Source organism: Juglans regia, chromosome 5 (assembly GCF_001411555.2).
Source record: "Juglans regia cultivar Chandler chromosome 5, Walnut 2.0, whole genome shotgun sequence".
NCBI lineage: Eukaryota > Viridiplantae > Streptophyta > Magnoliopsida > Fagales > Juglandaceae > Juglans > Juglans regia.
Genome location: NC_049905.1, coordinates 17,226,097 through 17,249,406, shown reverse-complemented (window position 1 = coordinate 17,249,406; position 23,310 = coordinate 17,226,097). Strand labels below are relative to the sequence as shown.

The following is a 23,310-nucleotide window of genomic DNA, read 5'->3' as shown; positions in this document are numbered from 1 at the left end:
CTTGGTCTCATAGAGTATAGGAGTTGGAAGAAATTTACAAATTTGTTGACTTTCCAATCTTGAGCCACTCTAATGAAGCTCACATTTCACTGAAATAAGTCACCATCCATCTACATGAGGTCCACCACTGAAGCTTATTTCTCAAGCACAAGTATGAACACTGTAGGGAATGAGTGCTTGAGAGAGCTATATCCACACCATATGTCATGCTAGAATTTAATTATTGTGCCATCTCCAATCACGATTTTGGTATGACAAACAAACACTCCCCACCCTTGTTTGATGTGCTTCCACATACCCATGTCATAAGCCTCACTTAACTCCCTAGAGCACAAATCCCCCCCCCCCTCCTCACAAACCTCCATATTTGTAGTCGATTACCGACTTCCATAAAGATTAATGTTCTGTATTATAACGTTATAACCATTTTCCAAGTAGAGTCCTGTTGAACACCTTCAAATTTCTAATTCCCAAACCGCTAAAAGAGATTGAGAAGCATACCTTATCCCACTTGACCAGATTGAATTTGAATTCATCCCCAAGGCCACCCTACAGGAAATCCTACTGCAGTTTCCCAATACATGTCGTCACACTTGCAGGAACTGGAAACAATGATAAGAAATATGTAGGTAGATTGGAAAGAGTACTTTGATTAGAGTAATCCTTCCACCTTTCAATAGGTACAATCTCTTCCAACCTGTCAATCTCTGTTCTATCTTCTCAATTACTACATTCCAAATAGTTTTAGTCCTGGAGACGACCCCCAGGGGAAGGTCAAGATAATTCATAGGGAGAAAGAGACCTTACAACCAAGGATGTTAGCCAACCACCAGAAGTTAGGAACGTTGCCAACTAGAATCAACTCTGACTTGGATATATTCACTTTCAACCCATATACCGCCTCAAAGCAAATTAGAAGTGCCCTTAGTGCTTGAATTTGATTTAGATCTGCCCCATAGAAAATAAGAGTGTCATTTGCAAACAATAAATAAGATATGTGAACCATCCTTGATGTATATCACCAACCGAGAATCCAACCAAGAACCTATTATTAACGATCGTTGAAATCATTCTGTTACACGCCTCCATCACTATGACAAAGAAAAGTAGGGACAAGGGATCCCATTGCCTTAAACCTTGGGAGCTATTAAAAAAATCAACTGGGCAACCATTCACTAAAACTGATAACCGTGCCGTTGATATGAACCACCTAATCCATGTGCACCATCTCTCCCCAAAACCACACCTCCCGAGCAAATACAACAAGAAATTCCAATTAACATGATCATAATCTTTCTCTATGTCCAACTTACACAAGAGACCCAAATTGCCAGATTTTAATTTACTATCTAAGCATTCATTAGCAATAATTATTGAGTCCAAGCTCTGTCTTCCCATACAAAGGCATTTTCAAGTTTCGTAATGATCCATCCCAAAACTCCTCCCAATCGATTTGCAAGCACCTCGGAAATAATCTTATACACCTCATTCACAAGGCTAATAGGCCGGTAATCCTTAACCTCTGATGCACCTACATTCTTGGGAATAAGTGCAATAAAAGTGGTATTGAGGCTTTTTTCAAATTTTCCAGTAGAAAAAAAATTCATGAAATACCTTCATTAAGTCATCCTTCACCACTTCCCAACAAGATTGGAAGAAGCCCATAGAAAATCCATTTGGTCTTGGTACTTTTTCTTTTACCATCTTTTTCACCACTTCATGAACCTTGGCCTCCTCAAACGGCCTCTCCTGCCAAATGGCATTTTGGTGCTCAATGGACTCAAAAGCTAGCACATTAATCTTTGGCCTCCACTCCATTGGCTCGGTAACCAACTGCTCAAAATAACCAGCGACATGTTCTTGGATCTTAGGGATATCCGAGCAAACGGCTCCGCCAATATTCATCATCTCAATGGCATTAGTTCTCCGATGGAAATTTGTCATTCTATAAAAACAATTTCGTGCTACAGTCTCCTTCTTTCAACCACAAAGCTCGAGATTTTTGCCGCCAAGAGATCTTCTCCAATAGGGTAAACCTCTCTAATTCTGAAACTAGTTCTGTCCACTGAGCAAGTTCCTCCAATGAAAGGGCCCTTCCCTCATGTGCCCTCTCTAGTCCATGGAGCTCCTCCAATAATGACTTCTTGCTATTGCCTATATCTCGAAAGGACTGGGCATTCCAAACTTTTAAATCTTTTTTTAAAGCTTTCAATTTACTTGCAAAAATGAGACTAGGGGTACCTTGGATCTTATAGGAGGACCACCATTGCCTAAACTGTTCCACAAAGACTTCAGTTTTTAACCATATATTCTCAAACTTGATGTATCTCCTCCCTCCTTGTATACCCTCACAATTTAACAAAATAGGAAAATTATCAAAACATAGGCGAGGTAGTCATTTTTGAAATACCTTTGAAAAATGTATTTCTCATTCTGGAGAGACTAAGAATCTTTCCAATCTGGACCATGTTTGATTATTGGACCATGTAAATGCACCACCTATATGAGGAATGTCCACCAATCCCAACTCTAAAATACAATTTGAAAAACTTGACATTGCTGGTTGCAACCTGCTATCTCTCGATCTTTCACTTGTGAATCTGACAACATTAAAGTCCCCTTCTATACACCAAGGAATGTCCACCAATCTCAACTCTAAAATACAATATGAAAAACTCGACATTAATGGTCGCAACCTGCTATCTCTCGATCTTTCACTTGTGAATCTGACAACATTAAAGTCCCCTCCTATACACCAAGGAATGCCCCACCAGCTAAACACGACTAGTGCTTCCCATAAAAAGTGTCTATTGTTGTCCAAGGTTGGCCCATTAATTCCAGCAAAAGCCCATCTAAATTGATCATCCACATTCTGAAAAGAACAAGCCACTGTGTATCGCCTAATATACTCCTTCGTTTTTCCACCACCTTCTATCCCACATAGCTAGTACTCCATCAGATGCCCCAATCGAAGCAAGAAAGAAGTAGTTAACATACAGATAGCTCCACAAACTTCTAATAATGGCCCTTGGAATATTTTTCAATCTTGGTTTCCTGTAAGCACACAATATCCACCTTCCACTCTCGGAGCAAATTTTTTATCCACAGGCGCTTATTAATCTCATTAAGCTCTTGGACATTCTAGGAAATAATCTTAGGCTTCATATAGACAATGTTGACTTCCTCCCTTTGGATCTTTCTCTACTTGAGTTGCCCTCATAATTAATATACCTAGCTAGTCTCTTGAGCTCTCGCTTTTTTTTTTTTAACTAGATTTCTTACTATGAATATTTCCATCTTCAATGGCAGTTAACAAAGCCATAAATTGTTCTTCAAAACCATCACACTCAATTCCCACACAACACTAGATTTTCTTCACTTTATTCATAACCCAGTTCGAAACAGTATGTTGACACGGAGGTAGAGCCTGCACTGGTATAGGCTCCCCATCTGTCTCAACCCATTCCCTTGATGCCCATTGTGATGTCAACAGCAACCCTGTTGCCTTCTCAATAGAAGAAGACCAACATTTCCACTAAGGAGATTCAGGCACAAGGTCTAGCATCTATAAAACTCCCCCGATGCCCCCACCCAGTGCAAACTCTAGTTTCCTTTCATCTATGCTACCCCTTGGCCCTTTCTGTCCACACGCTGCACCAGCACTACTAGCCTACATGATTAGAGTTGAATTTCTTGTGTTCAGTACCGACACCACAAAGATGCCCGCCGGAAGAGATGCCACTGGAAGCGCCACCTCCTTCATCAGTGCTTCTCGTCGGCCCTTTATGTGGACTCTGTGCTAGGGTGACAATATGTGACACGACCCGTTAACCCAATTCGAACACGACACGATAAAAGTAGGTTAAGGTTTAGCCTTAACGGGTTCGGGTCAAAACGGATTGACCCGTTAAGACACGATTGCTTAACGGGTCACTAACGGGTCAACCCGTATAACCCGTTATGACCCGTTAAGAAAATTAAATTTACCTTTATACCCTTAGACTTAAAGGGCAAGGAGGACGCTACACTTCCTTCTTCAAGATCTAAATTTGTTTAGATCTGTGTTTTTAATTTTTTATTATATTTGGGATTGTAGCATTAATATATTTACATTGTATGTTTTGTTTATTATATTTGGGATGTAATTTTAATAATGAATATTATTACAATTTGTGTGGATCATATTTATTTGGATTGTAATTTTAGATTTGTAGTTAGTTTTTTATTTTTTTTATAGATATTATTTATATTTAAATATTTATATAAAATCAATTAAGTCAAACGGGTCGTGTCGTGTTTGTTCAACCCATTAACGTAAACGGGTTGAAACGGAACGGGTCGTGTTATGTCGCGTCGTGTCAATTTATTTATTATTCATTAACGGGTCATAACGGGTCGTGTCGTGTCAACCCGTTATCTTATTGTGTCATGTTCGAGTTTGGAATTTTGACACGAAATCCTTAAAGGGTCGTGTTCATGTTGACCTATTAAGTGTAATGTACATACCTTGACACGACACGAGCACGACCCATTAACACGATTTGACACCCCTACTCTATGCCTAGGGATTGATGGCCAATGGTGAGAGGGCTTTGAAACACCATGTTTGGTAACGAGATTACCATTTTTGTCAATTCCACCACCATCATATCCTCCCTCTCATTCGCCGCCGATGATTCCTCTGGTTGTGGCAAGACCACCTAAGTTTTCTCCAATGATGTTGGCTGGTACCCACTTGACGATGGGCTTGGATCACACGATTTCTGTCTTTTCCATATGGGGCCTTCCTGTCTTTTGGTGTTTATCTATCCCACCAACTGAGGCCCAAAACTTGGGCCCATGCCTTGCTTTGCCTTCCCTTTGTTTAAATTCTTAGGTTGAAGCCACTGGATTGGCCCATTGAATCTTTGCTGACTGAACCATCTGTGACCTGGCCACCCATTACACTTCCTTTAATCAGCCCATGGCCCAAGCCCAAGCCCAAGCTCGCCCCCTTGTTCTCCTCAATGCACCGTATAAGCCATTCCATAGTTTCCAGCAATTCGTTTATTTGTTTTTTTTTCATATCCTTCAAAGTACGATACACCACTTCCTCTGCCAAGCCGACAACACACCCACTACCACCATCGTGTCTCTGTGCACCTACTTAACCAGCGACGCTACCTGACCTTAATTGACCAACAACTCCTCTCAAGCTGGTTGACGTGTCAAACCTTTCTCCTAGCCTAACTTGTTCACGAGACAACACTAATGCCCGCAGTTGTTCGAGGGCCTCCCTGTACGATTGCATGTGAGGTGGGTTTAAAGAAAAGTTTTGAATACCGTTTCGGTTAAGGTACTAGAACAAAATATTTTAGTACTGGTACCATTTCAGGATAGTTTATATATAGATAAATTAATTATATATGTATAAATTATATTTTAAGATAATATCAATGCAAGTTTTAAAAAGTTAAAACACATATTTATAAGACTAAAAAATAGTTCTACGTTCTCAATCAAACTATTAAAAAAAAAATAGTTACTCATCTTCATCACAAAAATAGGAGTAGGAATTTGATTTTCAGTCCTCAAGAAAATGAGATTAAAAAAAGTTAAGAAAATAGTATTCAGATGTGAAAATTAGAGTGAAAATTATGAAAATATACTGAAAATACAAAATTTCGGCCAGTACACTGAAAATTGAAAACCGACCGGTATTGACCAAAATGCACTGAAATGACCGGTATTTAACCCAGTATGAAACACCTATCTCCCGAGTGTCGGTTACTATTCTGGTACAGTAAATACCAACCATATCGGTCGGTATGGCACGGTATTCAAAACCTTGGTTTAAAGACACTGCTGTTACAGGCAATGGCATAAGAACAGGTCCACCATCTCTTCCAACCTCCCTCATTACCTCCACCAACTTCCTCCATCTCTTGCCGTCCCTCTCCTCTGAAATGAAAATGGAGTTTCGTCGACCACCACCTCCATATTCCACCAATGCCATGTAATAGCCGCAGGTGTTAGAACACTACTGCACAATGAAACCCCTATCTCCCTCTTGATGAGTAGTATAAAACTCTCTTCTTTCAACCTCTAAACAGTCCTCCAATGCTTTGGTGAACTAGAGTGTCGTGGCTAGCCCCAAGCTCATACCTTTCACAACACTCCAGCTCTTCTTAGTAATGTGTAGATATCTACCATCCCTTATCACCTCAAATACCTCTGGTTTGATTACTACCAGTTTTGATTTGATTATTAATTTTCAATTTTTATCTCAACTTATCTCATCTGATCTTATCTACGAAAACAAACGAGGCCTAAATTAAATGAGCTATGATAAACAAAATGATCATAAAGTTCACCTCATAGTAACTTATTCTACAACATCCCAAGTCCAAAACCGAGTATGCAAAACATCATAATCACTCCAAAAGTATGATGAGTTCTGAAATTCTTAAAATCCTCATTATCGAGTATCGTATAAAAAATATAAGATAGATTAAAAAATAATTTTGAAGTATGGGAAAAACTGAACAATGAAATAAGAAAAATTCTATTCATCATCTTCGCATCACACACCACATATAATTTTTTATTTTTATTTTTTTCTCTTATCAAATGTGTTGTATATAGATGATAAGTAGAATAATTCAATTAATTTAAGAAGAATAAAAAAAAATTAAAAATAAAAATAAAAATAAATATTTTGTGTGGTTTGTGGTGTAATGATTAGCTAAACTCTGAAGTAAATGATTGTAATGAATTAAATAGGGGTGTAACCGGTCCGGTTCGTTCCGGTTTTAGACGTATTTAAGAACCGAATTGGTATACACCAATTTTGAGATTTGAAGAATCGATACCGCAATGATTATACTTCTAAACCAGTACTTCCTACTTTATCGATTTCGATCCGGTTCGATCTGGTTTTTCCGATATATTATATATATAACATATATAATATGCTACATATATTATAGTATATAATAATATATAGTGATATTGTATTAGTATAATTATTAATATTATAGATTATATTGATAATATATAGTTATTTATATATGATTTTAAATTTTAATATTATTTTAATTAGTAATTTAACATATAATATAATATTATTTTATATATAATTATATATATTAGATATTAAAATTAATATAAAAAATTATATAAAAATAATTTATATAATATAAAAAATTAAAAATATATATTTATATGAATACTCTGTTTAAGTTCGATCCGGTATTAGAAAAATAAAATCGAAACCAAATCGATTTCGATCGATTTAAAAAAAAAAAATTAAATAGAATCGATACTGGAACCAACCGATTTAGAACGGAACCCACCAGTTTGGTTCGTTCTTTTACTCCTAAAATTATGAGCTTTGCTACACAACCTCCACTACACTCCACACTCCACACTTTTTTAAAGTTTTTAAATTTTTAATATTTTTAAAAAAAAAAATTTTGAGTTTATTTTTTTTAAATTATTTTAAATTTTTTATTCATTATTTATATAATAACTATTTAATAAAAGAAAAAAATAATAAAAATTAAAAATAATGTGGAGTGTGGAGGTTGTATGAATAGTAGGTGGTTGAGTAGATTTTTTGTAAAATTATTTTCTTCTACCCCATTCTGTACCGTCCAGCAGCAGCCTTCCAGAATCCAGATTCATCACTTCCAGTTCGAGGCTTCAAGCTCCCACCACAGGTCATCGTCTGCTCCTTCGCAACACCTCGGTATCTCGGTCCGGTCCGTCGCAGGCTCGCAGCAACTCTAGGCTCTTGCCATCAGCCATGGTTTATCCCTCTCTCTCTCTCTCTCTCTCTATGATGGCTTCTTTAAACCACGATTCATTAGATGGTATTTTTGATTGAATTTGGACTTCGGAATCAGACCCTACCCATCTGTAAAATGTTGTCCATTATTCGACTGGCCCTCAGGAAAAAAAGGCGGATGAAGTTTTGAACTCCTGAGCTATTATGAAGAGAAATCATCGAATGGAATGGCTTCAATGATTGAATTTATTTTTAATTAAATTACATAATTATGTTGATTGATTGAATTTATTTTCTTCTACATTATGTAAGAAGCTCATGTTTGGGATTTTTAATCTTGATTCAAATAGCAAAAGGACAAAAAAATAGCTGGGTAGTAGAACAGTAGTAAAACAGGTGTAAGGGTATCATTATCCATTATTTTTCTAGCCCAGAACCTTGATTAGGAAATGTGTCAATATGTAACCTTTTCTACACCAGCTGTGCTTCCTTAAGAGACGGAAGCAATTTCTCTTCAGGTTGTATTCAATCATTTGTTATATTACATTGCAAGGTGTCCAGGTTCTTGTGGGTTGATATCTTTGGCATGGATTATGCCTAGAACGGGGATGGATATTCTTTATTGTTGGAGAGGTCTTAGGGGTATTATTGAAATCCCTACTGTGGGGAAAATGCTTATCTCTTTCTCTTACTTGTAAAAAAAAAAAATGCTTATCTTTGTATTATGTGGTGTTTGTGGAATGTGGATGGAGAGAAATGGTCGGTGTTTTGAAAATTGTTTTTCATAATTTACTTGTATCCATTTCTAGTTCCTAGTTGTTAGGTGTATTCTTCATATACTTCCTAGGCTATGCCTTCTTTTAATATTAATAAAATTTTATTTTACCTTTAAAAAAAGAAGAATTCCATGGTGAAATTGAAGAGTGGGGATATAAGTGTATGATCAGACGGTATTTGGTAAGCAGCACAGCTTGATAATAATTTCTATTTGGTTATAGGCTGACTGTTGGAGATGCCATTTTCTTGTCCAAGTGTGTGGTTTATATGGTTGAAACCTTTTCAAGCAATTTCATCCGTTATTGTCCATGTTTTTTTCACATAGATTCTTTCCCAAGACCGTCGCTCTGTGGTTATCAGTGCGCTTCAAGTAGTTTTTCCACTGTTAATAACATGCATACCATGCCATGTAATTTTTCTTTTGTGGGTTGGGTTTTTTCTCTTTTCTTTTATGGGGTGTGGGGGGTAGGGAGTGCTGCTGAATACGGTAACGTCATTCACTATGGTTTGTCACAAATCAGTTGGCGTGATTAGACAGGACTATTGATGATCTCTTTTTTCTGAGTTTTTATCATAGAATCTCATATAAATATGCGGGGACTCCTTGAACATGAATGGTTTTTCTTTCTTTTGAAAATTATCATTTTTATTCCAAGATACTTAGAATTGTTATTAAAACTTATAATTGATGCCGTTATTTTAGTTTCAATCTCTTACTTATTGTTGGTTGATTGCAGGCAACACTGGCTGATTCTTTTCTTGCAGACCTTGATGAACTATCTGACAATGAAGCTGTTGTTATTGTGAGTATTTTTGTTCTGTGAATTACATATCGTTGACTTCTGTGAAGGTTTTTTATTAATATTTTTCAGCCTAGGCATCATGTGTAAATATGCTTTATCTTCTTGCAGGAGGAAGAAGATGTCGATGCTGGAAATATGGAAGAAGATGTTGATGGGGAAATGGCAGACATAGAAAATCTTAACTATGATGATCTGGATAGTGTTTCGAAATTGCAGAAAACCCAAAGATATGTTGATATTATGCAGGTTAATCCATATCTTGCATGCGCTTCTGTTTTGACCATGACATGTGCCATGCGCTTTTATGTTTATGTTGCAGAGTTTGTTCTAATGTTTTTTTTCCTTCCTTTTACTTAATCAATTTATTATGATCAGTTCTACAGTGGAACATGATTGTTTTAGATCTCTCTTTGTTGGGAGATCCAGTGTGGTCTTTTTCTTCTTCCTCTTCTGTTTTTTTTTTCCCTTTTCTTTTTGGTCTTGTTCTTCTGTTTGCTTTTGCTAAGTTTTCTTTCAGGGTTAGGTTTATAATTTTACTGTTCTCTATGCTTCAATCATTGCAGTGGATATGCTTATTGAGTTTGATGTAATGGTTAGTAGTGTGTTTGATTTGCAGAAAGTGGAAGACGCGCTCCAAAAAGGCTCTGATATCTCAAATCTTGGAATGGTTTTGGAAGATGATCCTGAATATCAGCTGATTGTGGACTGTAATGCTTTGTCAGTTGATATTGAGAATGAAATCATTATTATCCACAATTTTATTCGTGACAAGTACAGGTTGAAATTTCCGGAGCTTGAATCACTTGTGCATCACCCAATTGATTATGCACGTGTTGTTAAGAAAATTGGGAATGAAATGGATTTGACCCTGGTTGATCTGGAAGGGCTGTTACCGTCAGCTATCATTATGGTGGTGTCGGTTACAGCATCGACCACAAGTGGCAAGCCTCTTCCTGAAGAAATTCTTGATAAGACCATTGATGCATGTGATCGAGCTCTTACTCTAGATGCAGCAAAGAAAAAAGTCCTTGACTTTGTAGAAAGTCGAATGGGATATATTGCACCAAATCTTTCTACTATTGTTGGGAGTGCTGTTGCAGCTAAACTTATGGGGACTGCTGGTGGTCTTGCTGCATTAGCTAAGATGCCTGCATGTAATGTTCAGCTTCTTGGTGCTAAGAAAAAGAACCTTGCTGGGTTTTCCACTGCAACATCACAATTTCGTGTAGGTTATATTGAGCAAACGGAGATATTTCAATCTACACCCCCTTCTTTGAGGATGCGTGCTTGCCGGCTATTGGCTTCCAAGTCAACACTTGCAGCAAGAGTAGATTCCACAAGAGGAGATCCATCAGGGAACAATGGAAGAGCCTTACGGGAAGAGATCCGTAAGAAAATTGAGAAGTGGCAAGAGCCTCCTCCTGCAAAGCAACCCAAACCACTTCCAGTGCCTGATTCTGAGCCTAAAAAGAAGAGAGGTGGTCGTCGACTGAGGAAGATGAAGGAAAGGTAGTGCTTCTTTAATTTCTTTCTTCAGCTTAATTTATTTTTCAGATTTTAAAACGAATCAAACTTTATGTAATTCTTTTTCTCATATTTCATGCTCTAGATATGCAATAACAGACATGAGGAAACTCGCAAATAGGATGCAATTTGGTGTACCTGAAGAGAGTTCTTTAGGTATGTTGTTGTCTACAGCATATTTGAATGTTAAGTAATTGCTGATTTGAAATTAGATTATTTTCTAACATGGAAATTGTTATTTTTTTGATAAGTAAGAAGAATTTATTGATCCACGTAATTAGGCCTTGCCCAGGTACACAAGAAGTATGTAGGAGATGAACCTAATTACATGCTGAGCACTGTGGAAAACAACATAAAAGTCATTAAAACTAATCTCATTAAAGACAATAGCCGAAGCCCAAAGTAACAGTGTATGAATTTAAATGTTGGACAAGGATGCTTGGACCAACCTCCCACACCAATTGTCCCTCTTACTTCATTTGAGCACCAACTTCTCCAAATACTCCCATATTTGACATCAATAACATTCCTCCAAAGAGCATCCCCTTCTCGATGGTACCGCCATAACCACTTCCCTAGTAGTGCAATATTGAACTTTCTCAACTTTCTAACCCCCAAACCACCACAGGACAAAGGGGTGCAGATCTTATCCCACTTAATCAGGTGGATTTTTTTTCTCAACCTCTAAGCCTCACAAGAAATCATGAAAAAGCTTCTCCAGTCTATTCACTACCCCTGCGGGCAAGGGAAATAAAGATAGAAAGTATGTTGGGAGGTTAGATAATGTGCTCTTAATTAAGGTGGTTCTACCACCTTTGGGCAAATAAATCCTCTTCCAACCGGCTAATCTACCTTTGATCTTTTCAACAATCCCATCCCACATTGCCTTGGATTTATGAGGAGCCCCCAAGGGAAGACTAAGATACTTCATAGGCAAGGATGACACCTTGCAGCACAAGGTAGCAGCCAATTCACCTAAGTTATGAACCAAGCCAACAAGAACCATTTCAGATTTCGATAGATTCACCTTAAGTTCGGATACAGCCACAAAACAAAGCAAAAGAGCCCTCAAGGAGAGAATTTGATTGGGGTCTGGCTACCCTTTTTGTGATATTGGCGAGGTGGCCGGAGCAACCACTAGTGGGCTTGAGGTTGTCGAGCCCGAGATAGAAGGCTCACAGGCTCGAGAGAGGCTTTTAGCCCACCACTCAGGATGTGGGTGGGATTTTCGGTTGACCCACAGGCCCAACAGTGTTCGGGCCATGCCCTTTCAATGCAAGCCCAGACCCATCTACAGGCCCAGGCATTGTTTGGCTTACATCTGCTGAAGGTGTGTTAGGCTTAGGCTTCACCACAGGGCTAGGTGGCCCATGACCCAAGCCCAAGCCCAAGCCCAAGCCCAAGCCCATGTCAACTTTGTTCATCAATTCCCTAACCTCCTCCATGATCCACGAATCCCGACAACTGAGCTCTGATAGCCCACATGACATCTTCCACTTCCCCCACCCTTGAGCACCTGCTAGAGAGCCTCCCACCTCCCATGCCAGATAGCACTAGGTGACAATAGGCCTTAGATGGATCACGTTTGTGCCTTCACCCCCTAACACCTTACTCGTGTCAACCCCCACGGCAGAGCTACACCCTGCTGGAGGACACGCCAGAGACCTCAAGACCGAAGCAAACAAGACACCTTTAGAATGGAGGGGCTTCTCTGCATTCAACCCACTACCAGACTCCCCCCCACGTCTAATGCTTGCAATCTGGTGACACTCAGTATGCACTCGTTTGCATACTAAAAAACAGGGGCTTTGGAGCCAGCAACCAATCTGAGGAGATACACAAAACCTTCCCATCCATTACCCTTTAAACCTTCAGGGATAGCTAGTAAACCCTCCTCCTGCCATTCCTGAACTCGTCCAGTTGCAAAAAACAACCCCTGGAGTTGACTTGGCGTTGAATGGTGAGAACTCCGTTACCCATCCTCAGATTTCTTAAAAACCTTCATGCCGAGAAGAGGCTAGGCATTCCTCTACCATTTTTGCCACCCATAAAGCTGATGTCCCAGTTAAGTAGATGAACATAACTAGCCTTCTGCTACTTTCGGCAATGCAAATCTGTAACCACCCTCATTCGAGAAAAAAAATGTTTTTTATTCCACCATTATATACCTATTGCCCTCCATCAGAGCAACTTTAAAAAGAAGAAGGGCTGGAGACAAGAAAGAATAGTGAGGAAAGGGAGAAGAGGGATTAACTCCAGCAAGAAGCGCCAGAGATGGAGTTGCGTGCGGTCATGGGAACTGAGTGTACAGAGAGAATCTCATATTAATAATAAATAAATTTAATATTTATAACCAAAATTTATAACAAAATTTATATTAAACCAAAATGTTATAAATTTTGGTTTAATATTATGTGCAATTGCTCTAATTAAACCCAAAAATATAATTATGGCATGCATGCCCTACAAATGCCTGATGTCTCAATATGGAGTGTTCATTTTCAAGATATGTTCCTGAATTCTGTACCTCTTGTTTATGTATCTCTACTTGTTATCATATTTCCTGGTGTATCTACTGTTATATCATTTTCATTTGGTATCTGTAAATACTGTCTGCATTTGTTACACCAGAGGTTATTTTGCCGTTTATCAATATCCTTTTTTATATTCGTTTCTTACCATATTATGCTCCTCGATGGTAGGGGATGGTCTGGGAGAGGGTTATGGAATGCTCGGTCAGGCTGGGAGTGGCAAGCTACGTGTATCAGTTGGTCAGAGCAAACTTGCTGCAAAAGTTGCCAAGAAGTAAGTTTTCAACTGTAACACACCCTTCCTGTAGGCTAGAGATGTCATATACTTGCATAATTAAAGTCAGGCAAGAGATTTCATAATTTAATTAAACAATTATTCCATCTGTCAATAAACCATGCCCAGGCTACCATTATCTCAATAAGGTTCTATTGGATGGTCGAAATCAAACATGTGTTATGAGCTATTGAAATAGTGTAAAAGGTGGGCTTTATTGTTACATCAACTCTCTGGCCATGCTGCTAGCCTGATGAGCTTAATAGTAATTTCTTCCTTTTGTAGATGTAGTAGTATGTCTTGGATTATCGTTTCTATTTTAGTTGAACATTCTATCATCTAATCTCAACATCAATTTTGCTTCTTAATCTCTATGGGCTACCTAATGCTTTCAGGTTTAAGGAAAAGAATTACGGAAGCAGTGGTGCTTCCTCTGGATTGACATCAAGTTTAGCATTTACCCTTGTGCAGGTTGGTATTACTTCTTACCTCTCCATGAACCCTGTCTGTGAAGTGTACAAGTTTCTTTACCGTGAAGCGAATTTTAGAAGCACAAATTGATCATACCTCAGGATAGTGTTCCTTGACATGCTTACTTGCTTTGTCTCCCATTAAAGTTCTATTTTCGAAGATGGTATATAACGGTTTGTGATTGAATTGGATTTGGATACCCAGAGTTGCTAACCAAACTCTGGGCTTAGAGTGGAAAAGAGATAGAAACATGAAGTTTCTTGACATGCTTACTTTCTTTGTCTCCCCATTACTTATAATAATAATAATAATAATAAAAACTTTCTCTGTCTCCCCATTAAAATTCTATTTTAGAAGATGGTATAACGGTTTGTGATTGAATTAGATTTGGATCTCTAGAGTTTGGTTAAGTGTTCGTAATCGAACTCTGGGCTTAGAGCATTAGCATTGGATTCATCATTTTCATCTTCAAAATTTGATGAAAAGTACATGTTTTTCATAAATCCAAAGCCTCTCTATCCATAACCCCACATTAGATTAGCTATTGGATTCATCAAAATAATAATATAATATTATTTTGTTAATAATAATATTTTTAATTTATTTTTTTTTATATTTTACAATTACACTAACTATATGTTAATTAATAATTTAATTTGATACTTAAATTATTATTTCCCAATTTAAATATATTGTGGCTCAAAATTGGGAAACAATAATTTAAATAAATAAAATAATGGTTATAGTGTGAATAGTGAGTCTTCAAATTTGAAGATGAAGGGAAATGTACTGTAGCTAAAAGCTTGACATTTGAGCATATGGTAAATCCAATGCTAGGATTTTAAAGCTAAAATCATCAAATTTTGAAGATTGGACTCATTTGATGAGTCCAATGCTAGTGCTCGAGTGGAAGAGAGATAGAATGAAGTGGATCTCCATGGCATTTATAGCTGCCGATAAAATTTCTCTGGAGATCTCTATGGGGTTGAATTAGAGGGATCCTCTCCAGTTGGTTTGAACTGGACAGAGGTCAGTTCATGGTGTAGACTAATTGAAAATCTAAGATGGTAGAAGCTCTACTAATTGAAAATCTTGTCCTACTAAAACACATCGTTTTAACGCCAGCACCTGGAAGAAGAAAATTGAAAATGTTGGACATCCAGCATATATGGCACACCACTTGATTTATCTTGGTGTTTTCAATGGACTTCCTCCTGTGATCTTCAAACCCATGAAAATGGTAGTAATGGATAAGGAGGAACCTAAAAACTTGGGTGTCTCGCCTCTCTCTCTCTCTCTCTCTCTCTCTTCCTAACCAATATTGACATTCACCATCTATCACCCACTACTGTTTTTTATCTTGGTGTTTATACCATCAATGATTGTCCACCTATGATAACCAAACCCATGAAAAAGCTTGGACACTCTGGCTCCCTCCCTCCCTCCCTTCCCTTCCCCTCTCAGGCTCTCTCCCTCTGTTCCTCCTCTCCCCTTCCCCACCCCGAGCTATCTCTCTCTCTCTCTCTCACAAACACACACACACACCCACCCCCAGTAGGGTCTTCTTTACTCTCTTCCGCCGTGGTGTGATTTATTCTCTTCATCGTCAACCCTTCCAATCCTTGTTGTAATTCTCGTTTCTTTACCTTGGCATTGACTTCATTCATTCCTTGTTTCTTTGCTTATACCACAGTTGAGACAGATGAGGAAGAGGTAGGTGATGATTATGTGAAGATTACTATCTTTTTCTTTTGATGGTGTCATTGCTGTTGTTGGACAGGGTAGTTTGTCTTCTAATTAGGCGGTGTTACCGTGGTGAATGGGCAAACCTGGGAAAATTTTCTCAATCTTTATTTTTTGAGCAAGCAATTTAGATGTATATATGGTCCATTCCTTGGCAGATGCTCAAGTTCTCCTCTACTAAATCTGTGGCTTGATCTTTTGTTGATGTGGAATCATTTTTCTACCTAAAAGCTTTATACAAAAAAAGTAGACTGATTTTTATTTTTTGTTATGTAGTTGCTAATCTGTTTGACTCAGAAACATGTCAATGATATCAATCCCCATTTTCTCTCTACAGGGGATAGAACTATCAAATCCACAGGCTCATGCACACCAACTTGGCAGTGGAACTCAAAGCACATACTTTTCTGAGACAGGAACATTTTCAAAGATCAAGCGGACCTGAATCTTCGTGTTTTCATCTCTTCTTGCCAGGTGCACTTGACATGGCATTTCTACAAATTAGATCAGGAAAGAATAGGAATATTTTGATATAAAATTTACTAAGAGCTCTTCAATCATGAACTCAACTCAAGAGATCAAGATTCTTTAGAGTTTGTCTAACTTATTCTAAATTAGACAACGGTCATGTTATTAACATTGCTTATATAAGCACTAATTTCTTCTACATTACAATCAAATGGGAGCCCCACAACTTGAACATTGATAAATTAAACCTGGAAAGTAGTAAAAAATATGTTTGTCTCATATGCACGTCCAAAAGAAAAAAACAAAGACAATGCACTATTTGACTTGGTAAGTGTGTGCTTTAATTGCTTCTACTGTTATCTATTGTCAAATCTGACATGATCTCCAAATGGGAGATGCATTAGGACACGGCTTGCGGACCAATTTCAACTAGAATTAGATTCAAACAGTACTCGATTAACATATCCATTTGTAAGTAATTTAAATGAGGTATAAATGATAACGAACTGTATATAGGATGGTACATTTTTTTAATAGAGTTATTCTATTTTCAAGATGGTTTTGCATGTTTTGTTATGAAATGAGAACTTGGGAAAAATAACCAAAAATTTTGTTATTCTATCTGATTCATTAAATGAGATATACACTAAAAATTTATGTCTAGTTCTAGTTGAAATTGGCTGGAGTATTAACACATGACATTTATCTTCATATTTCTTTACTAGCTTATTCTGCAAACCTTTGTTTTCATCTCGCTTTGTCAATAGTTCCACTTCTGGTGGTGTGTAGCATCTCTTTGAGAAACTTTTCTTTGATTCTATTAGTTTTTTCCACCACGTCCACGACCACGATTTCCTTTATATGGAATGAGATTCCATTTGCTTCAAGAAATGGAGTGGAACTGGTTGGATGAGACTAATGATTTTTCATTAACAACTCGTTTTGTTCAGCCACTAGTGAACAAGATTAGTTCAGAAATAGTTAGTAAACTTTCGTTTCGTTATTACTGCTGCAGGAGCACATTCGAGGCATGAAATGTTTGGGCACAATGGTTTCAATGGTGGAGGTCTTGGTGGTGCTTGGTGCTTCCTAAGATTGGTTCCTCTGTTTGCTGCTTGTGTGGTTGATGATGGAAATATGTGGCTTGGTATGGTGGTTTGATGCGTGAGGAATCGATTTCAGGTGGGGGGAGGGTTGACTGTGAGATTGTATCTTGCTTATGGCAGGCTCCACATCCAATTTGCGTAAATATGTGTTTATATAGAATGATAAAAATGACAAATCTCATGTTGGTGTGTGATGTGGAGATGATAAGTAGAATTTTTCTTTAAAAAATACTTTTGAGAAATAAAGGACAATAGTGACATTAAGCTTTCAAGTTAAAGTGTTTTTATGCCATTTGGCAAAAGGTTATTCGACAATGTGTTAAATGGCAATTTGGTAAAATAATAATAATCCTATGGGTCGACTTTAAATTCTAAAATATACCTAATTTGTCAAATAAATAGCTTTAATTCTATTATTGAGTCAAATAAAATTTCAATAATCCACCATAATATATGTCCTATTCAAAATTGTCAAACACACCTCAATTGGGTTTTTATAATATTGGCCCATTAAAAAAATCTTTAATAATATTGAATCGGATTTTTACAATTTCCTTTTTCTTATAATAATTCCGTCTTCGAAATTTGCTAGACTTCAAACAACTTACATATTTATATGTCATGCATTTGCTGCATTATCCTGATATTTGGGGAAGGAACATGGTGTGCTATTCATTTCAACTTAAAATTTTTCTTCTTAATGAAATGCTAGATAGAAAATGTTTCAAAACTAAATAAAATTCATTTTTAAAACACTAAATTTCTAAAAGATTCTGTGAAATCATTCATTAAAATCAATAGTCTTGAGTGCTTATAAAGAACTTATAAATAAAAATCATTAAACTGAGCATATCATAAACTATTTAGGCCTCTGTCTGATCTCCCTAGGCTAAGTCTCGTCCTGCAGTCTCATTTTCATAAAAATCATTACTTGTGATGGTTAAAATCATAAAAACATATAAAAATTAATCGACTACTCAATAAGAACATATTATATGGTAAACAAAATAAAACATAGGGTTCTTGAAAATCAAGATTATTCATAGTTACATATATAAATAACATGAACATGATCATATACATGAAATGCATTAACTTGTCTTTCACTTGTCATAGGCCGGTACCGACTATTGACCTCCATGAGCTAGGGTTAAAGAATCTAAGTATATTATGATTCCGCCTCTGGCCACGGGTTGTAGAATCTATACATAAGGAAGACATATTGGGTTCACCACCAGCATGTATGACCTGATAATGCAATATACTCATAACATATGATATTGTTATCATATCATTATATAAGCCTTTACATATCTTAACATTCATTGTTCATCATAATCATACTTTCTTGTCATATATTGTCTTATAATATATTTCAAATGAAATCATAATTTTTCATAAAATGCCATAATACATGTTTTCTCACATATGATCATGATTTCTCATAAATCCTTTAATGCAAAAAATCATGATTTTTCATAAATATTTTGATGTATAATTCTTTTCATAAAATATTTATAATTATTTTAATGCATAAATCATAACTTTTCATAAAATAACTTGATGCATGTGTCATGAAAGTTATGTATAAATTCATGGCATTTATAAATCTATCATGACAATAAAATATCATTTCCTTCATAATTTTGGTACATAAAAGGGGCTTTCAATAGAGGACGTACATACATAATACTTTCTTTTTTTACAAAAGACATATCATTTACCGTACGCACGTGTAAGGGTGTGATCATGCTATTTATCTTGTTGTGTTGCTTCCTGAATCTTACTTCGTAGCTCGTTACTCAGTTACTCTCACTTGATTTCTCACCAAGTAGTTGTGCTGATCTTTGTGTAATATGACTTAGGGCCTAGTTGCGATAATAGTCTTAAAAATGCTTAAATAGCCTTAAAAGCACTTTAATGGAAAAATTAGGTTGTTTAGGTGTTACATATTAAAACACTTTTTAATATCAAATAAGCTAAAAAATACGTTTAAGGAAAACCATCATTTTGATGTTTTTCCTTAAACGTGCTTTTCCGGATAATGTGAAACGTAATTCAAATTTTAAAAAGATTATTAATGAGCAAAACTACTTATACAACTTTCAAATAATTACAACTTTCAAACTTTCAACTTTTAAAAATCATAACTTTTAAAAAATCAAACAGTCGTCATTTTTACCTTAAAAATCACTTTTTAAATTTATTTCCAAACAAATGTAACATGTTTGAGAAACATATGGTTACCAAACAGTAAATAACTTTTTAATTGTAGAACTTATTATTTAAGTTCTAAGTTATAGGATAGTTCTAAAACTTTAAACTATATATTTTACACCGCAATCTCAAACACTCACTTAGGTTTTATGTATGTTGTAAGGGGGAGCCCTTCGAGAGAGGGGCCCAGGCCCAAAGAGGTCAAGTTGTGGAGACCCTAGTTCTCTTAGGCAAAAACCCAGAGTAGGCCAGAAGCCCAAACCAGGAAATCGCGTATCGAGCCCACGACCGCGAGCCCATCTAGAAAGGTTTCAGCACTGAGCTCGGGCACTTAGAATCCCACCACAAGGCAGTGATCACCTCAGGGCTCGGTACCGAGCCCTGCCATAAGTACAGTATGGACTATCGTGGATGGACACAGGTGGTTGGGCATGCTCGATCGTGGGCACGTGGGCCCGAGACACGTCGCATTCAATTCGTGTCAAGGAACCTGGCACGCAACGACGTGCTACCAGAGGTGCCATAGGACATCACGACCACGATTTGACACCCTGCCACAGCAGAATGGTGGCAGCAGGTCTAATCCAAGCACGAGCTGGTACGCCGACACAGTAGGGAGTGATAGCAGACCTGACTCAAGTACGACTTGACACACCATGATCTCCCTCAGCAGTCAGGTCCCCAAACTAGGTATAAATAACAGTCATCCCTCCCACGAGAAGGCTCTCTAAACCCTTTTACCATTTTTCTCTAGTTCTCTAAGTTTTCCCATCACACAAGGATTCTTCACTGACTTTGGCATCAAAGTGACTTCGGAAGTCACCGGATCCCCTTCTTCCTCTTAGTTGCAGGTGGTGTGAGCTTGGCTATCATGGTACTGCTCAGGCTATGAAACACAACATCAACAGTGATGCCGTCTGTGGGATTCTTTTCATAAAAGCGTGTACTTTGCATGCCAGTAGTGACGCAGTCCCAAGCTACGCGAAGGGAGGAAAACCAGAGCGAAGAAATGGAAGCAAGACTCACTGGAATGGAGGAGATGATAAGGAAGCTGACAGAGGAAACTGGGATGCTCCACCAAGAGAACGCGGCGCTCAGGCGAACCAACGAAGAGCTGGTTGGAGGAGGAGAACCTAGCGGCAACGAACATGGGGACTCGCGGAGAGTCCCTACGAATACCGCAGCAAAAGAGGAAAGGCGCAAGATGCACCTCGAACTACGAGAGCTCAGGGACAAATATGCAGAAATGGCTAAGCGAATGGGCACGCCATCCATCGTAGACCAACTACTTGTCAGCACCGACCCCTCATACAACGAGGGAGTTATGGCGGTACCACTCCCGCCTAAGTTTAAGGTACCCCAGATGGAAGTGTATGACGGGTTCAAGGCCTACATGACCTTGCACAGCTTCTTGGGAGAGATCGCCTATCGAGCCTTCCCACTAACACTGAAAGGAGCCACCCGGGTCTGGTTCGGGTCTCTGTCGACTGGGACCATAGAAAGTTTCGACGAGCTGGCTAACCTCTTCATGACGCAGTTCATGGCAAGCCTAAGTGAAGGCGCCTGATTGTTTACCTCCTTACAGTTAAACAACGAGACGACAAAAGTTTGAAGTCATATCTCTCACGGCTCAATCGAGAACGCATGACCACCGACGATCAAAACGAGAAGATCACCTTGGCAACCCTTCTGGGGGGAATCTAACCTAGGAATCCATTTATGGCTGAGATAGCACAGAAGACCCCCACCATGTTGGGGGAGTTTATGGACCAGGCAGATGGATTCATCAACGCGGAAGACATCCTCAAGGCCCTAACGGCTCCGCGACAGTCTGAGATGGAGCAAGCAAACCGGAAGGTGGTGGGAAAACTGGGAGGTCACGGCCGCGAAGGGGGGAAAAAGAAGGGCACCGGATACGAAGAGAAGGGGGAAGCATCGACTCGACAGCATGGGATGCTGCACACTCACGCAAATTTGGCAGTATAGGGAGATCGGCAATCGAGCCCACGAAGAGAGCCGCCCTAAGACAAAGAAGGTTACCAGTACTGCGAGTACCACATGACCAACAGACACAGCACTAGTGACTGCTAAGCCTTGAAAAGAATAAGAGAGGAAGACCAACGGAACTGGAGGCTCCAGTTGGAGGATCGGGAAAACCGATGTGGAGGGGGCTGCAGAGGACCTCGGCAAGGTGCGAGCCCGGGAAGGCAGGGAGCAAGGAACGAAGCTCGGAGGAGCCCCCTGGCTAAAGACAAACCAATCGGAAAAATTCGCACGATCATTGGAGGATATGCAGGAGGGGGTCACTTCGTTTGCCCAGAGGGCACGCTATGAAGAGGTGTTCACCATCGGGAGAATCGCCTTCAGGACACCACGACATCCTAGGAGCGCCTCGATAACCTTTGGCGAAAAGGATGAAGAGGGCATCCTCCACCCGGACGATGAAGCTTTGGTAGTAACGATACAAGTTGCAAACTTTACAACTCGAAGGATCCTAATCGACAACGGTTGTTCGGCAGACATACTGTTCTGAAAAGCCTTCGTCTGGATGGGAATCAGTCCAGATTGACTACGCCCGGCCCCTATGCCGCTCAAGGGCTTCATAGGTGACATTGTTCAACCAATGTGGGTCATCACCCTATTTGTTCTAGCAAGGAAGGTACCCAGGATCACTGCAACCATGACCGATTTCTTGGTTGTCAAAGCCTCATCCTCATACAATGCAATTCTGAGAAGCCCCACCCTGAATAACTTGAGGGCAGTGACGTCCACCTATCACCTTAAAATGAAGTTCCCTAACAACTTGGGGGTGGGCGAAATTCGTGGCGAGCAGGTCCTGGTTCGAGAGTGTTACACTCGAGAGCTGGGGCACGAGATCAAAGTAGTCGCAACCATGGAAAGAGCCAAAGAGACGTACGGGCCGGGTTCAACACTAGCCCTAACCGAATGGGATGAAGAAGTCTGCGATGAGCAGGCCCTTGGGCAGGCTGAACCCAATGAGCCCTTAGAGCTGGCTTCAGTCGACCGACAGAGACCACAACACACGGTCTGGGTCGGGACTAAACTAGACCCATAGTTGAGAAATACGTTAAAATGTCTTCTTATCGAACACTAAGACGTATTTGCTTGGAGTCACGAGGAGATGCCCGGGATAGACAACTCCATCATTGAGCACCAGCTCTGCATTGACCCTAAGGGGCATTCTTCTTTGGAAGATACTAGGGGCATTCTTGAATCCCATTGGCATGACTAGCCATTCATAATTTCCTTCACAACATGAGAATGTTGTGTATTTGATGTTATCTTCTTCCTTCTTTATCTGATAGAAACCTTATTTGCAATCCATCTTGCTGAAGTATTTACAATTCCTAAGTCTTGCAAATAGTTCATCCTTGATAGGAATGCGGTATGCTGTGGTGTCATTCAACTTTATATAGTTTATCACCATGCGGGCTTTTCCCCTTTTTTCTTCTCCATGGTTTCGAACCATGAAAGTTGGGAAACTATATCCTGATTTGCTAGGACGGATGAGTCCAAGCGTCTGAAGTTCCTTGATCTGAGTTCTAAATTCAATCATATCTTCAGGTGTGGCCTTTATAGGTGTAAGCCAAATAGGCACTTTGATCTT

General features: G+C 38.7%; 2 protein-coding genes across 2 annotated transcripts; one reads left to right on the top strand and one right to left on the bottom strand.

Annotated features, from left to right (window-relative positions):
* Positions 1 to 1,370: 1,370 nt before the first annotated feature.
* On the bottom strand, positions 1,371 to 5,995 carry LOC108995405. Its single transcript, XM_018970974.1, has 4 exons — positions 5,795 to 5,995; positions 2,037 to 2,275; positions 1,615 to 1,945; positions 1,371 to 1,520 (listed from the first exon to the last, which is right to left on the bottom strand). Exons 1-4 carry the CDS (start codon positions 5,993 to 5,995, stop codon positions 1,371 to 1,373), a joined length of 921 nt encoding a protein of 306 aa, XP_018826519.1.
* A 1,612-nt stretch (positions 5,996 to 7,607) lies between these two features.
* Positions 7,608 to 17,772, top strand: LOC108995411 (U4/U6 small nuclear ribonucleoprotein Prp31 homolog). Its single transcript, XM_018970984.2, has 9 exons — positions 7,608 to 7,789; positions 9,283 to 9,348; positions 9,457 to 9,594; positions 9,965 to 10,857; positions 10,958 to 11,028; positions 13,575 to 13,677; positions 14,073 to 14,148; positions 16,229 to 16,365; positions 17,375 to 17,772. Exons 1-8 carry the CDS (start codon positions 7,787 to 7,789, stop codon positions 16,334 to 16,336), a joined length of 1,458 nt encoding a protein of 485 aa, XP_018826529.1. The 5' UTR covers positions 7,608 to 7,786; the 3' UTR covers positions 16,337 to 16,365; positions 17,375 to 17,772.
* Positions 17,773 to 23,310: the final 5,538 nt, after the last annotated feature.